Genomic DNA, 19,670 nt, shown 5'->3' with positions numbered 1-19,670 from the left:
AAGTACTCACGAAACATCAGGATGAACCGCCAGCATTAGCTTCCCATAGTCATACTTTACAAAATTCAATATTCAAACATGAGTCATTCCTCCCCGGAACGCTCGTTCATAATTCCAACACATTTCATTCATATCATATTCTCCTCATCTTCCATTATCAATCATCTTAGTTTCATCTTTCATTATCAATCATTTCAATTTCCTCTTTGTTCAAAGATTTATAAAGACACCAAATACCGAACGTTCAATCCTCACTCAGAACGAGGACGAACACTTGGAACGAGACAGAGAGGTCTCCAGTTCCATAATAGAATAAGACCGAGAGGGTTACTATCGGATTACGATAGAAACCGAGGTCAACTGCATATCGCAAGAATGACTAGAACGGACGTTACTTACAAAGTGAGTCAATTAGATGAACTGACCCTTGAGAGTTCTAACCGAACGCAGAAAGAACTAGGCCAAATACTAAAGCTCTAAGCCGAAACCAAATGGACGTATACACTTCAAGACTTTCAGAGAAGAATACTTAGAAGGATTCACCTGAAGAAACCGAACGCTTAAGAATATTTAGCTTATTTGAATTTACATCAAGAAATCCGAATGCCAGTCAATGACCGATCACGGTAGAGAAGAAAATCCTATTGAAGTTAGACGAACGCTATTTTTCACCACGATAGATTATATAAGAAACGAGCACGAGCGCTTGGTGTAAGACTGAGCTCTACTCAGTACGAGCGCTTGGTGTAAGACCGAGCACTACTTAGTACGAGAGCTAGGTATAAGACCGAGCACTAATGAACTTAAAATAAAAGGCTTGATAAATATAGTCAGATACTATTGAAGTAGTGTTTACGAACAACGAAAATATACCATTACATATATATAAAGATTTAAGTTATCACAGGATACCCAGATACAACTGTACTTGACCGAACGCTCAAGCATAATATTACCACACGAGGACGCTCGTCCTCAACTAGAATTATCTCCAAATGAAAGAATCCCATTTAAACTATGTTTACGAGAAAAACGAACGGTCGAAGACCGTTCAGTAACGAACGTATACTTTCATATGAGAAATTTCATATTCAAAATTCATTTATATCTGTATCATTTCTAAACATATAGTTTCATAACTTTATACATTCATATTATAATCGACTTTCATACTTCATACAATCCATATCATATAAGTTTCATATATTTCATACATTATAACATAACTCAACCATATTTCATTTCCACTCATTAAATAAACGAACGTTCATTCAATCCAATCATATCAATCATCATGCATCAAAATCATTCAGTCAACTAACGAACGTTCATACAGTACAACAACATACAAATTAAATTAAATAAGTTTCTCTTACCTCTGAGCGTGAACGTACGTTCCAGACACAGAAATACAATTTCACCACTACAGGTTCTTCTACCGTCAACGCTCGACAATTCCAATTACACCAATTGACAACCTGACACTATCAGAACCACTCATTTTAAGAATGGTGATCAACACACGAACCCAGAACTGGGTTTGCATGTTGAGGAAAACGAACGACAGAGCGAAGAGAAAGACTTACCAGCCCAGCTTCACAAACCGAACGGTTTATCTGGAAGCTCTTGACGCCGGAAGTGCTTCTATGGTGCCGGAACAGTGATCGGAGAAGAGAAAATGAGTGTTTTCTCAGAGAGAAGATGAAGAGGATGTAGAGAGAGAGAAGGAGGAGAGAATGAGATTCTTCAGAAATTTTGAAAAGAGGGTGCATGCAGAGAGTGTGGTAGGTTTTTCTGAAAATCCAAGTTTTGCTTCACACTTCAAAACGAACGTCCACTCATCTGTCGACACCTGCTTTCCACTGACTGATTTCCGAGTCCCCTTCGCATGACACCTGGCGTTCGTCATCTGAGTGTCGAGACTCCCTCTTGACACGTGAATTCCACTAACGACACGTGCTTGGATTTTACTGGTTCTGACACAAGATCATCTGAAATTCACGTTAATTCTCAATAAGTACTATTTACTATCAATTAATATTAAATTTTAACTTTTTATCATACGAATTATTATTTTCTATATTTAATTAAAAGATAAAAATGACAAGAAAAAATTTATTAAATTTCTCTAAGATCATATTATGTAAGAATCATATTGTACTTATTTTAGTCAATCACAAAAAGAAAATGAATTTTCAGTGGAGTTATAAAATATGAGAAATATGAAATATATGAGTGATATAAAATATATGTTCAATGAGGAACTTGTTTATATATATATATATATATATATATATATATATATATATATATATATATATATATATATGTATGTGTGTGTTTGTGTGTGTGTAACATAATATTATATATCAAATATTTACAATATGTAAAATTTTAATTTCCTAAATATAAATAATAATTAATTTAAAAATTTTTAAAAAAATTAAAACCATAATATTTCCTAAAATCTAAATTAAATAAAAAAATATTAAGTAAATATTTTAACAAATGAGTTTTTGATAGAGATTCATCTAGTCACGAAGGAGATTAGTTTAACTTACAAGAGAAACTTATTTTGTAATAGAAATATATATTTTTTTATTTTTTATTTTATATAAATTTATATATATCCTCTCAAACGTAAAGAAGTATAGTTCAAAACATATATTTCACCCATTAAATATGGCGTCTTTAACCCTGGGCTAGAAATTGTAGTGTCATTTTCTTTACACCTTTTCTATCAAATAATTTCATTTTCTCCTTGTTTTTTTTATTCCATCCCTTCATAATTTTATAAAACGTAAGTTTTTAAACTAAAATATAAATGAAAGTTGATGAGGTAGTTTTCAAGTTTTTGTTTTCAATTTCAACTTAAAAACGACTTTCAAAGATAAAAGGTCCAACACAGAGAAAAAAATCCATGTTAGATGAGAATGATTTTACAAGTTTATTTATGGAATATTAAAATACATATTTATGGTCTTTTACTATGACAGACATTTATAAATAAATGTTTATAAAAATAGAACGACATTCCACAAACCGGTCACGTGCGCTAATACGGTTGAAATCGAAAAGTTACAAAGAAGAAGATAAAATCACATTACTGCTCTCATTTATAGCATTTGACATAAAGATAAAATTGTTGACCGAATTAAAATGGCCTTTTAGGGAGTGTAACATTGAATTTTGAACATGTTACATGTGGACCATTTGACCTTAGTGCCATGAAGTGAAAGCTATCTTTTAGTTAAACGTAACCATCGAATTCGAGGGATTGGAAGTTCCAAAAATCATGTAGTTTTGGTCAAAACATTTAGGTAAGTAAATTATCAAAGAACGTAACTTTACTTGTTTTGTGTAACCCTAAAGTGCAATCAACAATAAATGGGGACGTACTACTTAACGTAAGGTTACATTCACGAATGACTTCAAAAAAATATGTTGTAAGCTCTAATGTACAGTACTCACCTCTAACAATAAACTCTCACACGAGTTTTTTTTGTGAGTGCAAGTTTTTGTACCTTATCTTTGGTATTTCAACATTGTATGGCTAATGAAACTTGATAAAGTACATAGTAACTTGAAAATGGTATCCACGACTCCTTTACATGGTTATGTTGAAGATTCGAAAATGACTTGTTTTTATTAATGCGTGAAGGTTATATTAGACAAACTTTTACATCAATCAACTCCTGAACTTCTTCTTCGTTGATAAAGGGTGCGTCCTCACATCTTTTAGATTCATGTTGGAGACAAGTTCTTCTAGTACCATGCTTCTTTAATTATTGAGTTGGAAAAATACTGTATGTGCTGCTAATCATGACACTTAAATGTTCCCAGTCACCTTGTATATAATTCATGTGTTGTAATCATTACTACATTCTAAATAATAAATAATATATGTTTGGATTTGAGACAGAAAGTTATTAATGGAGTTAAAATCCATTGGTGTTCAGAAAATAATTCCATGTAGTTTTCATGTTAATAGAAATATGAGGTTAATTTTATTGAGTTTCTAAAAATTTATACAATATTAATAAAAATTTAAAATTAATTTAAATGTTTGAACAAAAATCTAAGCATTTCTACCAAAAAATATATTAATAATATACTAGATTCTCATTAATTTCTTTTTAAAGTCAAATCCTTTTATATTAGTATAATTTTCAATCTAAAATACCTATTTTATATTGTTTATTGTTTATTTTAAGGAGATATGTTTACTTAAATTCTTTGTGAGAAAGACTTTTATTTGATCACCAAAACTTATTAATGGTATTAAAGTTAATAGTTAATATTGATAATTGAGTCGTATAAGTTCAATATGATTTTTATATTAAAAGTTTTTTTAAAATTTAAGTAAATATGTTCAATTGATAAATATCTATACAAAATGGATACTTATGATTGTGAATGTTTTGTTAAAAAATAAATATATTAAGGTGGAATAAATCCATCCTTTAAAAAATATGATTAAAAAATCTAAATGACATTAAATATAGATAAAGAAAGTTAAACATTGTATAAGATAGAAAACTCAATTATTTTAAGATTTTAGATTAGAAATAATATAAATTCGAGTTGGACCTATCTATTTTACCTTTTTTAAATAATATGTATACTTAAACTCATTAAAGATTTGATGAAATATAATAATAAATCTAATAAAACAATAATTAATGTTGTTTCAAAACTATGAAAATAATAAATAAAATTTAAAACTTCAAAAATTAAAAGCTAAATAAGGAATGGGGAAATAAATTGTAGTAATAAACTAAACTCATTAATAAGGAATGTCATTCTTAATTTTTTTTTTCCAAAATAGAAAACAACTTTGAACAGAATGTGTTGTTTGTACTCGCTGTCAATAAAAGTAAAAATGAGGAAGTGAACCAGTTTCTTTAGTTCAAGTTGCCTTTTCCATTTATGTCCTAAATCTATATATAAAATGGAACTCACATTTATAAACAATTGTTTTATTCATGAGGAAACCTAAAAATATTCTCAAAAGCTAAACAATTATTTGATTTCATTTTAATTTAAATACAAAACTGATGAAGATGTACATGTTATATTTTTTATATGCTTAGTATAGAAAGTTAGATTGCTGAAGTTGTTTATTATACTGAATTTTAATATCCAACATACTTTTGACACTTTTATTGATTTAATTAAAAATATGTGAATCGGTAGTTAAAAAAAATAAAAGTTGTTATTTGTTTTAAGTTTAAATAAAAAAAAAACTTTATTTTCACATAAAACATGTGTATAATTTTGTTTCTTGTAGAGTGGGATTTATCTCCTAAAAAACTAAATTATGAAGAAAGGGTGGGTGAAGTGAATAAATAGACGCAAGTCACACACAGATTCAATGTATTGAATAGTTTTGGGTAGTCATCTTCATAGTTAAGTTGTTTAGCGAAGATCTCGTTCCATTCTCATGATGAGTTCATGTTGGTAGCAACCTCAGAAAATCCATATAAAAAAGTTTTCATTCCCAATGCAGTTTTTATTCTGGGCTTCCACGTGCCTTGTGATCATTACTGAAATGAAGCATCATGCAGAAATGGTCCTCTGTATTATATACGTCTCTCACAACATGCTTTATACTTTGGTTTTTGGGATCTCTTCTTTTAATATAAAATTATAAGTTACTCTTTCAGAGTCCTTAATATGTACCAAAAACTATAGTTAATTAAGGCAGTCCTTGATTTAAGGACGCCTAGATTCAATTGCCCATTGGAATAGTTGAAGCCTATCGTATTCAGAGATTAATCTCTTCAATTATACATGGATTCAGCCTCTTCACGTATCTATCAAAATAATTTAAGAAAAAATTACGATAAAGAATAAAGAAATAAATAGAGAGAAAGATTTTGGACTAGATCTCCACAATTTACATACCCATTATTTAACTAAATCGATGCGATATAATTTCTTTAACATAATTTGATATTTTATTATATGAATTTTGCGTGTAAAAGTTTGTCATTAATATAAAATATATAAAGTATTAGAATTGATAAATATTTTAAAATAATAGAATCGAATATTTTAAATATTAAAATAATTTAATAATATAAATAAAATTTTATAAACATGTTTCATCATCTAAAATAATTATCTTTCTAAAATATGTTGTATGAAATTTTTTTTCTTTTTTCTAAAAAATTTAATTTCTGATTATTTGTTTGACCATCATAATTTTCAAAGTGAAAAGATTTGAGTAGAAAGTTAGCTCACTCCCCACATCATTACCATTTTGTCCTTGTGTTTTTTCACCTTTTCACTTTTTCAATGTTATGTTTCTTTTTTGCTAAAAATGTATGCTTTTTTTATTTAATAAATAAGATGGTATTTTGTAAATTAGGTTTAGGTTTGACTGTATCGTATTTAGATTTGATTTAGCATTAGGTTTGTAAATTAAGAAATAAATTACATATTTAATTTTTATAAGATAAAGTGAGATAAGCTATATGGTCGATCCATAAGTCTGTACAAAAAATATAAGATAGGTTGAGATTTCATATTTGTTAGTATGCATAGCCCCGACCTACATAGGTTTATGACTTATGCGGGCTTAAGGCAGGGTAACTTGTGGCTTGCATAAAAAAAATTTTACACTTATGTATGTTGGTTACTTTTCTTGAAATTTCTACATACATGTTTCAAATTTTTGTATGAGTGAAAAATGTTAGTGTAGTGTTATGTGTCTTTAAATGTTCTAAACTCTCAAAAATTCATCATACATATCAAATTATGGATATTAATATGATAAAAATGTTGGATTACCAATTTATAATTTAGTTCTCCAAAGTCTTTGCTTAATTTTTGGGAACATATTAAAGTTTCTTAATTTATAAAACATCAAGGCTTTATCAAGACAAAATTAAAACAAACCTACTACTAAACTCACAGCCAACCTTTGAAGACATATTGTATTTTTAAAGTGTGGCGAGCCAACCCAACCCATATTTTGTAGATCAAGGCAAACCTAAACGGATTAAGATGACCACATTATCATCTTTAGTTTTGTATGAATAAAATAATATTTTAAATTTTTTATGCTATTATAGTAAAAATATTATATTTTTTATTATAAAAATTTATAATTAATTATATTGTAATTTTAATCTTTTTTATTCATAGAAAAAAGATATTTATTATAAAAAAACTATAACTATTTAAATTGTAATTAATTAGTGCTGTACTTGAATTGTAGATTAGTCAATTTTTAATTAATTAAAAATTACATTTATATTTAGGCTAAATTAGTTAATATCTTATGTATACGGAAAATTTGAAACAGATTTAGTGACTTTTGGACGAGAAAAGTCATACTTTCAATTAAAAGGAGATCGTCAATGAATTATTTTTTAATTGGTTTTTTTAATAAACAGAATATGTTCTGATAAAGTCATATGACTTTTTCTGTTCAAAAATAACTGAATCCGTTCCGAAAATTTTATATCAAATGTTAATATATTTTTATCAACATTATTTAGTTCATATAAATGTTTTTAACAAAATTACTCTAATTTAATTTATATTAATTTTAAACAATCACATTTGAATTTAAAATAATTTCATAATGTTAAATTATTACTTAATTTTATTTAAACAAATCTTCAAAATTTTATTTAAACTTAATTTTTGAAAATCACATTTCAATTTAATATATTTTTATCAAAATTAATTTTTTCGTTTAAATAATTACTCACATATTATTCTAATATAATTTACACTGTTTATAATTTAAGTTAAATTACAATTATATACAAGAGTGAAATGAAATCTTTTTTTATCAATTAAATAACTATTTTTAATCTATCACATCTATCTATCATTCACTAACTTTTATAAATCTTTCTCTCATTGTCCTTCAATTTTATTATGTTTTCCTTAATCCAACCAATCCAACTTTCACATTTCTTTCATTTAAAATTTCAACAAGCTGGATAAGTTTGAACCCTACATCATCAATATTGAAATAAATTGAAAAATTATTTGTAATAATGTCAACAAAAAACTATTTGTATTAAAGATATTATTAATATAGAAATGACTGAGTTAAAATAAAAATTCTCTCTCATAATTTAAACTCAATTGTAGAAACAAAATTCTTGTAATTGTAAAAGATTTCACTTCAAATTCGTGAAATAAAAACATTATAATAATATGCAATAAAGAAATACTCTTTCGTTTTTAAAAAAATACACTAATTTTTCTAGATTGTTTATTTGTTTAATTGTTTTCAGTTCTACGCCATAATAAATAAGTTTAAAATGAAATAAAGAATACAAATACATCTGACAAGTGAATATTTCTATTATGTTGTCCTAAATATGGAAAATAAACTTTTGATAAAGAAAAAAAAATGAAGGCGTTAAAAAGAAATAAAAGAAGTAGCAGTCAATCCAGCAATCTTAATATTAATAATAATGTCTGGAAGACCGTGACATTAATAAGTTCTAAGTTGTAATTTTATATTCATGGCGCGTTCTTGCTTCTATCACCATCTCCATCATGTTTGTGAAACATATTCCTCAATAAATGTTCATTGGACCAGATTCTCCAAACATATTTTTTTTTCTAATGTAGTGGCAAAAATCAATTTGGGAGCAACTATAAGCATTATCATGGGGATGTGTTTGAGGAAAAGATACGCTGAAACAGCGATTATATTCAACTGATTTATTTTGTTCACATTGCCAATGGTAGATTGAAGCATTGCACGTGGGAGTGTGTGTGTGTGTGTGTATATATATATATATATATATATATATATATATATATATATATATATATATGATTATTGGGTGAAATGCATTATGATGAGGATTTGTCCACAAGGAGAGGGACTAGATAAACTGCTATATATACCAGAATTCAGATCATTCAGACACAAAAAAGAGATACAATTAAATATTACTCTTGTCTTGCCTCCCTTTAAATAATACCTTATAAAGTTTAAATATTTTTTATGTTTCCCTAACTATAATAATTTTCATTTTTTTTTTTGTTTTCTTTTGTTATTTATAATATTTGTTGTCCTTTTGGTTCAAGTCTTCGGCTAACGTCAGGGAATAAAACCAAGATATTACATCCTGTACGGACATTAAGAGAGAAATATTAAATTTGTAAGGATGCAAATAGATTACGAATAGTGCAAGTGTAAATTTTTTACATAGATTAAAAGTAAAAATTACTACATTTATAAATACCTTAAAATATAACTCTCTAATTTAAGTGCGGGAAAACGTTAAAGTATTTTTTTAATGATTTAGTTTTTTTAACTATAAACTCAGTTCTCTTTAGTTTCTGGAGTGAAAAAGTTATTTGATTATGGAGAGATAATCTGATAAAAAGACACATGACATGGAAAAAAAAAAGATATTGCTAAATAGAGAAAAAAAATTATAGAAACATTTATTCATTATCATACTCGTTTGTCTTTTTGTTGTGTTTTATAAAAGGTTCACATTAAACACAATATTATCATTCGATGTTCAACCATTATATATCACATAGAAAGACGTACATAAAAAAAAGGAAAAGAAAAATACCAAAATATAAGAAAAAAACAACGGCCACGTCCTCACAAAGGATATAACTAATACAAGACGAAAATATGAGAATTAATATTTATCGATGGCAAATCATCTTCGCAATGGCTACTTTCTAAGACTATTAGAAAAATCATTAAATATAAAAGCTACTTTCTTATCGATGTCAAAGTTGACAAGTCTATTATCATAATGGATATTTTTAGATAAAATTGAAAAATCTCAAAGTTTATAGCATTATAACTTTTAAGACACTTGATTCATCTTCGTAAAAACTTGATAACCAAGTTACATTTGAACCACAAGCATCGATGATTATGATCCATAGAAATCTCTATCATCAATATAATAGCCATTAGTTTTACATAATTTTCCCGATAAAAATATTAGTTTTACATAAAATAATTTGTAAAATCCGAGATAAAAAGAGAATTTCCCAAATGTAATCTAACCAAACTCCCCTGAAAGACCTCCATAAACAGCATGATGAGAGCACCTTCTTGCCTCTATATCAATAGTAAAATTGAGAATATATATTTTTAAAAGAATTACCTTTATGTTGTTAGATTATGAATCTAAAACATATAATTATAACGAACAATAAACTCTTTATTTAATAGAGTAGTTTTAAATTCTTTTAAAACAATAAACCAAAGTATATTTGAATTGGCAACTAAAAATAATGTAGAGTAATTTGTATATGACTTTCCAACTTTATAAGAACTTAGATTCTTTCTTAATTTTCTCTTCTAATATAAACAAATATGAACAAACAACAAAAATTATAAGTGCTTACACACGGAGACAATGATCCATGAACTTTTATTTGTTACTTTTTCTAAATTTTAATATTTGTAATTTTTTTTCAGCAAAATAAAATATTACTTATAATCTCAAATGTTTTATGAGATATATGTTTTAGTTATAATTTAATTAATTAAATATAACAATTCTAACATATCGATTTACACACACACACACACACACACACATATATATATATATATATATATATATATATATATATATATATATATATTTATATAACTCAAATGATTATATGTGTCATTTAATTATTTGTATGGTTAAATCTAAATTTTGATTTTATTGAAATATAACATGATTTGTTATCCTCCATCCTATCCAAAGTACATATGTAACAGCTTCTAAACTATTTTTTTTTCTACAAAGGATTATTTACAACTTAAAAAATTACAAAATATTTGTTATTATACTCCATTTATTTTAAACAATACTATAACTATTTTAATTTGAAACAATATAAATAACACAATAAAATAGTTATATATAATTTTACATATCACAATTACTTGATGTTAAATTACGAAATTTGTATCTTCTTGTAAGCTCTCTCACGGTTAAAATAAGTTGAATCATCATTTATTTTCAATGTTTTGAACTGGGTTGTAACTAAGATCTAGTTACTTAATATATTGTGAAAGTTTATAGAAAAGTATATTTGATGCAATTATAGTTGTAATTAATCACAAACACTAACAATTTTGATGTTGTATTTAAATTAAAGCGTGCAAACAAAAATTTGGATAAAAAAATATGTTATAAACTGGAGTTTGATAAAATGATGGGTTTATTATAATAATATATGTTTGTCGTTTCGAAGCGCGTCGATATAATGAAATGTGTTTAAATATTAGTAACAAAAATACTACTACTAGTTGATGTTGTTGTTGAACATTCTCAATAGAAAATAAACTTTCAAAAGCAATTTATGCTAGTATTTGTACTCTTCAAAACATTGGCAAACTCAAAATGGTGATATGTTTGATTTCTTCAAATATGTAAGAAATAGTCAGTGTTCATATTAGACAAATTTATGGTATAAAGTTACTCTTAATTATTTATTTGATTTATCGTGTTACCGTTATTATTAAACTGTCATTGAAAATATAATTTTAAGATTGAGATATACATATTTTATTAATGTGTCGCACACATAAACTAAAATAAAATAGATTTATAATATATAAAACAATGCAAACATTTATTTTTAAACTTTTATAAAATTAAATTAGAGGTGAAGTCCATGTTTAAATAGAAAGGGATAGGAATTGCAGGAATTTGAATATTTAAAATAAATTAATTTTCATTATAGGTACCATCGATATTTTTCATGTAAAAACTTCACAAAATAAAATATATTGGAACTTAAATCAGACAATTCTAATATAAAAAATACAAAATGTAAGTAAAAAATTACTTTAGCGAAGGAAAAAGAGAACGAAGCACCAAACGAAAGGACAGATTAAATTTAGTGAAGGCCAAATGGGTATCCAAACATAGAACCGTTTTCTAAAAGCTTGTTCATTGTTATCAAAGTACAAGGAAGATATGGATTGGTTATTCCTTTTCTAAGATAAATAATTTATTTATTTCTAAATGACGCCTTAATTTTTAATTAAAAACATTTTTTCTTATAAATCCTCAAAATATTGAATATAATTATTTTTCCGTAATTTTTATTGAAAAGAAAAAAAATAAATTATAAAAGACCATCTTCTGGTCTGGTCACAGTTGCCGGGTGGTTCTGGTTTGCCTCACGTCCCGAAACGAAGCCGTTTGAGTTTGGCGAAGAGAAGAGAGCAACAAAGTGGTTGCTGTCAGATGAGCGTGCATACTCACTGCATGCATACACTGACACAGGAACACTGAAAACACGGAGAGAGATAGAGAAAGGGAGAGAGTGTGGTGTGAGGGGCCATCATTTTAACAGAACCTGCTTTTACTTTATTACTTGCTTTGAAGCCAGAACTGAACTACTAATAAAGAAGCTCATTATTATTATTATTATTCACTTTAAAAGCCTCACTTTAAAGTCACAAATCAATTATTATTTCTTTCCAAACTTTTTTTATTTATTTTCTGCCAAAGATGGACAACTTGGACTGTTGTATATTTCGTGAATGCTTTTGTTTTGTAGCTTAAGAGGCTACGAGAAGAGAGTGGGAAAGGAGAGAAGGGTGGTGGTGGTGGGGGCAAGGGTGTTGAACCAAAAGTTTTGATCAAAGAGGGAGAGAGAGAGAGAGAGAGAGAGAGAGAGAGAGAGAGAAGAAGAAGCACTGTGATGATGGTTGGCTTTTTGTGTTTGTGTAGCTGCTGTGGCTGCCAAAGATGAGGAACAAGTTATCTTTTAGAAGGGTGGTCTTTTGGGTTTGGTTGGGTAGTTTGTGTGATATGTGGGGTTGTTCTTTCAGGATATAGTGTCACTCATGCACTGAACTTTGTGTTTCTTGTCGTGGCCACCCCATGTTAGATTCTTCTTACTTGGCAGAGCCAGACATACATGCCTTCTGATTTCAGATCTCTTTGATTACCTCTGACTCTTTGCCTCTACCACTTTCCTTTCTTGTTATCTGCTTCTACTTGTTTTACTCTGCTTCTCACTCAATCCACTTTGCTTTCTCCAATATTTATTGCGGGAAAGAGAAGAAGAACAATTCAAGGTCTGGTACGTATACTGTGTTTCTGTTGAGATTTATTCCTGTCCCTTCGTATTCTTCCCTATCCATTCTCTTTGTTCATTACACTTTGCTACATTATATAAAGCCTCTCAAGGTTTTAATATAAAAAATTCAAACTTTTGCCAATTTCTGTCCTGGGTCTGCTTGATTTTGTTTTTGCTGATTTTAATTTATTCTATTTTTTGCTGTATTGTTTGTGTTTAGCTGAACATGAAAATCTGTTGCGGATTGTCTTTGTTTTTTTAGTGAAATCAATTGATCACCATCAAGCTTGTTTTCTAATGTGTATGCAACTTTCTAAATTTAAATTCTGAGAAATATGTTGTTGTCCGCCTATACATAGTCTTTCAATTAATGGCTTTTTTCTCGGACCAAGTTTGCATGTGCAATGATCACTGAAGCAGGAAACACCACTTATTTCTTAGAAATTGGAGCCAATGTTCCACTGCTTCTGTGGTATTTCTCTTGATTCATACATGTTTTGTGTTGTGGCAGGTGCTGAGCTTTAAAGGAGGGACAAAGCTGCAACGTGGCTAGCAAAGGAAAAGGTGTAGCTCTTGGTGTCAAAATAAGTTATTGGAACCAACAAAGAGAGAAGAAAATGAACCAAATATCTAGAATCAAAAACATAATTTATCGTGGTTGGGGCGGTGGTGTCAGTTTTGAGCAAGTGGGGTTGTCTCTGATTTTGTCTTTGAGGAATTGTTTTTATGTTTGAGATAGTCTGTTTCTGTTAGCAATGTCTCCTAACATGGCCATTCTTTTCTGAGGTACTTGGACTGTTACCATTGCAGTAAGTAACCTTATCTTTGACACTTCCCAAGTCAAGTGAGCGAAAGAAAAACATTTAAAAAACTCTCTTGGCACGCTTACCTCGTTTTGTGAAAAAGATTCGGTCTTAATAGGAAATATACCATATTTCTATTTGATCCTCCTTTCCTCACTCTAGATTCTAACAATATATCTCATTCTTTTTCAAATCTAAACTGTGGGTTGGTGGTTTCTTTCAGAGGTAGAGCAACATAGGGAAAAAAGGAGCAGAATAGTCATTTCCTTTGGGGAAGATGAAGTTTATGAAACTTGGATCTAAACCAGATTCTTTTCAGAATGATGGTGATAATATCAGGTACGAAATCAATCTCATCTCTCTACTTAGAACATCGCTTCTCATGTGATGTGTATGCAAGTTACTTTATTTACCTTCATCCCCTCTTTGGTCGATGCTTTCTAACTAATTTCCTTCAAAATCCCAGTATTGGTTTCTTTTTGGTTTGCTTCCTCATATTAATTCGTTATTATTGTGTTTTCCCTCCTCTACTCTACTCTGTGCAAATCAATCTTTACAGGCATCAAATCAGTTGTAGTTTCATGATTTTTTTTTCTTGCAGGACTTCTCTTCGATTTTCATGAACATGAAAAAACAATCAGTTTTGGACTTTTTCTCTAAGAAAACAGATTGGCCAATAATTTAATCTTCGCTGTGTGCTATTCTTAAAATTAGAGGCTATCATTTTCTGTCATGAAGATGGTGACTCCAGATTTCAACTGGATTTGATCTCTGCTTTGCTGTTCATGCACATATCATTATATTAGATTGTGATAGATTTGCTTGACTGAAGATGGATTTGGTTTAAATCCTCTATTTTTTTATTTGTTTTTTTTTAATATATCTCATAGCCTTTCTAATTTTCAAGGGAATAAAAATGTTCTTATCTGACAAGACATATTCCTATTTTTAGTCAATAGTGTCGAACTAGTATGCAGTGCTGTTCAGATGCCTGTGTGTTTAGACATTTAAATAGAAATTATAATATTAGAAATCTATATTTCATTTACCAATGAATTGATTTTTTTTAGAATAATATTAATTTAAGAGTTACATAATTTTGTGTTATATATCTGAGGTTTTTGTGAATCATATGTCATTTTTTATAATCATTTCATGCCAAATTGAACTCTTTTCATTGTTTCCAGTGACATTTTGTAGGATATGGTATTCGACACATCTTCTTTTGTCATTTGACATGAAGTAGTCTATATACACTCTGTAGTATTCACTCACTTTTGAAATGGTATTTATTTGAGTTCAATTTGCAAAAGGATACGCCAATCCTCTAACATTTTCGTATAATCTAGTATTTTAAAATCGAATTATTACTGTTCTTTTCAGTTATAGTGTATTGGATGTGGTGTTAGTGATTACGTCCTTTGTCGTTTAAATGCTATACTCTATAGTCTTCTACTTAACTTTTCTTTGTTTTATCAATGTACGACAGCACAAAGACATGCATATTAGTTCAGTAATACGAACAAAGAAGACCGATCTTTCCATGGTGCATGTTTGAGAATCTTAAGTAGCATAAACCGCGTTGCATCTTTTTCTTCTGTGGCATATTCAATAAATTTTCTTACAATATCTTTTCTTTATTCTTTGTTTCTTGTCTTTGATTTGTTACTTTCATTTAAAACTAATATGCTCCAGCATATTTTTGTCAGGTATGTGGCAACTGAGTTGGCAACTGACATAGTAGTTAATGTTGGAAATGTCAAATTTTATCTCCATAAGGTAAGATTCAATCTGACGTTGAGTTGATAAGGCAATCTTAAATATAGGTCACTTGTATATGAACGCTCATTTTTCATGTGAATTAGGCATCTCTTGACCCCTTTATTAGAAAGGAAAGTCTGTAATTGATTCCAGCCATTATAAAGTTCTTCTGATTATGGACATGAAGGATAACCTTCATCATATACCCGTCAATACTCATTGCAAGGGGAAATGTGGAGTCAAACGATGTTCTAAATTAGTGTAATCTGTTCTTTCCTCTTTAACACCATGAAAATTTTGATTAAGGTACTATGGAGACAAGTTCAGGCAGGGTCTGGATATATAATCTCTCATTGATGAATCCTCTGTTAAGAAAAGAAAAAACCCATCAAATATATCAATGCACGCATGCTTTGTATTTTATTTTCAAAATACAAAGAAAAAACCCATCAATATTTTTGAGTTTACAGAAATGATATTTTATTTTCAAAATCCTTTGTAAGGATTGGCTAACAAAAGAAAAGTAACTATTTCCTTAAAATAATCTCTTCCAACCTGCAACTCTGGTTGTGGAGTTCATATTCTTCTCTGCATTTGATCATGACCTTAAGCTTCTCTGTCTGTGCAGTTTCCTCTTTTGTCAAAAAGTGCACGCATCCAAAAGGTGGTTACAAACTCTAGTGAGGAAAACAATGATGAAGTCCATATCCAAGACATTCCTGGCGGACCTGCTGCTTTTGAAATATGTGCCAAGTTCTGTTATGGTATGACAGTCACTCTTAATGCATACAATGTGGTTGCAGCTCGCTGTGCAGCAGAATATCTTGAGATGCATGAAACTGTTGAGAAAGGCAATCTTATATATAAGATTGAAGTCTTCCTCAACTCGAGCATTTTCAGGAGTTGGAAGGACTCGATTATTGTTCTTCAAACTACCAAGTCCCTTCTTCCATGGTCTGAGGAACTTAAAGTAGTGAGCCATGCCATTGACTCTGTAGCTACCAAGGCTTCAATGGATACATCAAAGGTGGAGTGGTCATATACCTATAACAGGAAAAAACTACCATCTGAAAATAGTAATGATCCTCAGTTCAATAGTGTTAGGAAACAGCAATTGGTTCCAAAGGACTGGTGGGTGGAGGACCTCTGTGAGCTCCACCTTGATCTGTATGAACGGATTATAACAACAATTATAACCAAAGGCAATGTTTCTGGTGCTGTAATTGGAGAATCTCTAAATGCTTATGCCTCAAGAAGGATGCCTGGCTTCACCAAGGGTGTGATCCAGGGCGGAGATACTGTCAAGAATAGATTATTATTGGAGACCATAATTCGATTATTACCCATGGACGTGGGCAGTGTCTCTTTCAGTTTCTTGGTGAAGTTGCTAAGGGTTGCTATTCTGTTGGAATGTGAAGAGTTAGAGAGATCTGAACTGATTAGAAGAATAGGTATGTGCCTTGAAGAGGCCAAGGTGTCTGATTTATTAATTCGGGCACCAGATGGTGAGACAATTTTTGATGTTGATATTGTGCAAAGGCTAGTAGAAGAGTTTGTAGCATGTGATCAACATGTTCAGTTGGATTCTCTGTTGGAAGATGAATTTCAAGAGATCAGAAGCCCCGGGATTGTATCGGACACTTCAAAGGCTAAGGTGGCAAAACTGGTCGATGGCTACCTTGCTGAGATTGCACGTGATCCAAATTTACCTCTTTCAAATTTTGTTAATCTTGCTGAACTAGTATCAAGCTTTCCTAGGACATCTCACGATGGCCTTTATCGTGCCATTGACATGTATTTAAAGGTAAATCTTTTGTTTTTCACAACCCAAAGGCTTGATCCCATTGACCTTAACCATAAGGCTTGAGTGAATTTACTATGTCATGCAGGAGCATCCTGGAATTAGTAAGAGTGAAAGGAAAAAAATATGTAGGTTGATGAACTGCAAGAAGTTGTCTGCAGAGGCTTGCATGCATGCTGTGCAGAACGAGCGGCTTCCCATGCGTGTTGTTGTGCAGGTTCTCTTCTTTGAGCAGCTGAGAGCTACAGCATCTTCAGGAGGCAACAACACACCAGAACATTCCGGGTCGATCAGGGCCTTACTTCCTGGTGGATCACATGGGAGCTCAAGGTCTACTATTACAAACACAGAAGAGGAATGGGATGCTGTGGGAACAGTTGAAGACATAAAATCTCTGAAAGGGGAACTTGATGCACTAAAATTATCAGGTGGAAACAACAATAATTGTGGTAAAGGCAACGCTGAGAATGTTGCTGCTAGTAAAATGAAAGGTCTCATCTCAAAGAAGATAATGTCAAAGATTTGGTCAAGCAAAGAAAGAAGTGGTGAGCTAACTAGTTCTGATACATCAGAAAGTCCTGCTTCCACTGTTGTAGAGGAAACAAAATCTACCCCATCTAGAAGCAGGAGGCATTCGGTATCTTAGACAATGTTCTGCATACTTATAGAGCTCCATTTAGTTATTGTATAATCATCTCACTCAAGTAGCATCAGGAGTTAGAGGATACTGACATCTTCCACCTGATAGATACTTCAATCAGGTCAACGTAAGTGTGAGCAAATGTTGACAAGTGGCAAAAAAATGAAGACACAAAGTACTTGTTAGTTGAGGTTTGTATCATGCCTCTTGGGATGCAACTTCTATTCATCCATTACTAATATTAGGTTAGGTGTGAGCTCTAGAAGTAAGTGACCCAGTTTTGATTATTGGAAACTGGTTTATGAGGTGCTAATATTTGTAATTTTAGTTTTAAAGGGAAGAGAGAGACAGCTAGAACCAATCAGATAAGGAAGGCGCAGAGAGTTTGAAAGCTTGTGTTGGGATAATTACTTGATTAATGTTCATCTGAGCACTGATATGGAGTGTGAAACTTGGACTTAATATTCACATTATTCAACCACATAGGAGACACTAGCTGTGGTAAATTTGAATTTTCCATGTCTTAGATACGATACCTTACCAGAGATTGAGATCTGAGAATTCAAATTTATTTTAGTGTTACAACTGAAATCATTTACCATTTTCTTCAAAGTATGACGCTTGTGCTTGCTTTGAAATCCTTCAGAACAGAGCCTAATTGGTTTTAAATTTTCAAGAAATTTATTTATTGTAAAGAGTTATTTTAATCCATCTTATGACTTAGTCTACCACCATAAAATAATATTAACATTATCTTCTTTTCTACATATACAAATCCATTCATGTAATTTTAGGTCAATACAAGTAAATCAAAGGTCTAAGTTGTTATTGAGAATCAGTAGAAAACAATTGAATAAGGTAGTTCCAATAAACTTATTTAATCATTTCAAAAGAAACCACAATATCCAATATTAAAGTGGTCAACATTAATTTCACCATGTATCAATTTTACTCTCAGGACTAACACTTTATGCAAATTATACTGTCTCCATAGGATCTCAACACTCTTTTCCCCCATGCCATGACAAGGACATTAAGATGTTCCAATGCAACTCTAGATCACAAGACATTATTGTCTGTCGTGTTAGATTCTTCATTACACCATCACTTAATGTAATAAATGTTGTGAAGCTGAATATTTTTTGCTAAATTTAAGTTTCTACGTCTTAAAACATTTTATTGGGTGAGTTGAATCAGAATATGTCTCAACCCTAAACACAACGAAAGTTGGATCTTTGGGCGGGTGTTGGTCCCTCCACCACCACACCTTTCTCCCTCCACCTCCCATTTACTATTTTGCCCCTAAGTAAAATTTTTTTTAGGGTTATTTTTTAATTTTACCCATTCACAACCTATTCCACTAATAACTTATTCTAGTACTTCGTATATGAGTAAAATATTTTTCTTTTATTTTAACATTATATTTCTTCCTCTCTTTCTTTTGTTGGTGTGAGATACTACAAGTTGTAAAGGTTGATGGTGGTGGAAAGAATTATCAAGCAGTCTCCCTCTCGTGGTGCAATGTCGCTCTTGTGGTGCAATGTGTGGAGTGGTGCAGTGCGTGTGTTACTTCCTCAAGGTGCGTATTCGAATAAACCTTCAAATAAAACCC

At 30.2% G+C, this 19,670-nt stretch overlaps 1 protein-coding gene across 5 annotated transcripts; it reads left to right on the top strand.

Annotated features, from left to right (window-relative positions):
• The first annotated feature begins 12,180 nt into the window (after positions 1–12,180).
• On the top strand, positions 12,181–18,649 carry LOC124831651 (phototropic-responsive NPH3 family protein NPY4-like). 5 transcript variants are annotated; one of them, XM_088104747.1, is made up of 6 exons: positions 12,181–13,051; positions 13,565–13,617; positions 14,080–14,195; positions 15,566–15,635; positions 16,246–17,421; positions 17,507–18,649. In XM_088104747.1, the coding sequence occupies exons 3-6, from the start codon at positions 14,134–14,136 to the stop codon at positions 18,062–18,064; spliced, it is 1,866 nt and encodes a 621-aa protein (XP_087960873.1). In that variant the 5' UTR covers positions 12,181–13,051; positions 13,565–13,617; positions 14,080–14,133; the 3' UTR covers positions 18,065–18,649. The 5 variants fall into 5 exon arrangements, with proteins under 5 accessions (XP_087960873.1, XP_087960872.1, XP_047161668.1 ...); XM_088104746.1 differs by having other exon boundaries at positions 13,565–13,862; XM_047305712.2 differs by having other exon boundaries at positions 12,181–13,056.
• Positions 18,650–19,670: the final 1,021 nt, after the last annotated feature.

Source organism: Vigna umbellata, chromosome 1, assembly GCF_029865625.1.
Source record: "Vigna umbellata cultivar VRB3 chromosome 1, Vumbellata_1.0, whole genome shotgun sequence".
Taxonomy (NCBI): domain Eukaryota; kingdom Viridiplantae; phylum Streptophyta; class Magnoliopsida; order Fabales; family Fabaceae; genus Vigna; species Vigna umbellata.
Note: the sequence above shows the minus strand (reverse complement) of the source record. Positions and strands in the feature narration are given on the sequence as shown.

What these genes read in the sequence shown, in the direction of transcription:
- LOC124831651 (XM_088104747.1), top strand. Translation starts at nt 14,134, where the DNA reads ATGAAGTTTATGAAACTTGGATCTAAACCAGATTCTTTTCAGAATGAT. An exon ending in TCAAATTTTATCTCCATAAG is followed by an intron (nt 15,636 to 16,245) that starts GTAAGATTCAAT and finishes CTGTCTGTGCAG; the next exon opens with TTTCCTCTTTTGTCAAAAAG. An exon ending in CCATTGACATGTATTTAAAG is followed by an intron (nt 17,422 to 17,506) that starts GTAAATCTTTTG and finishes TATGTCATGCAG; the next exon opens with GAGCATCCTGGAATTAGTAA.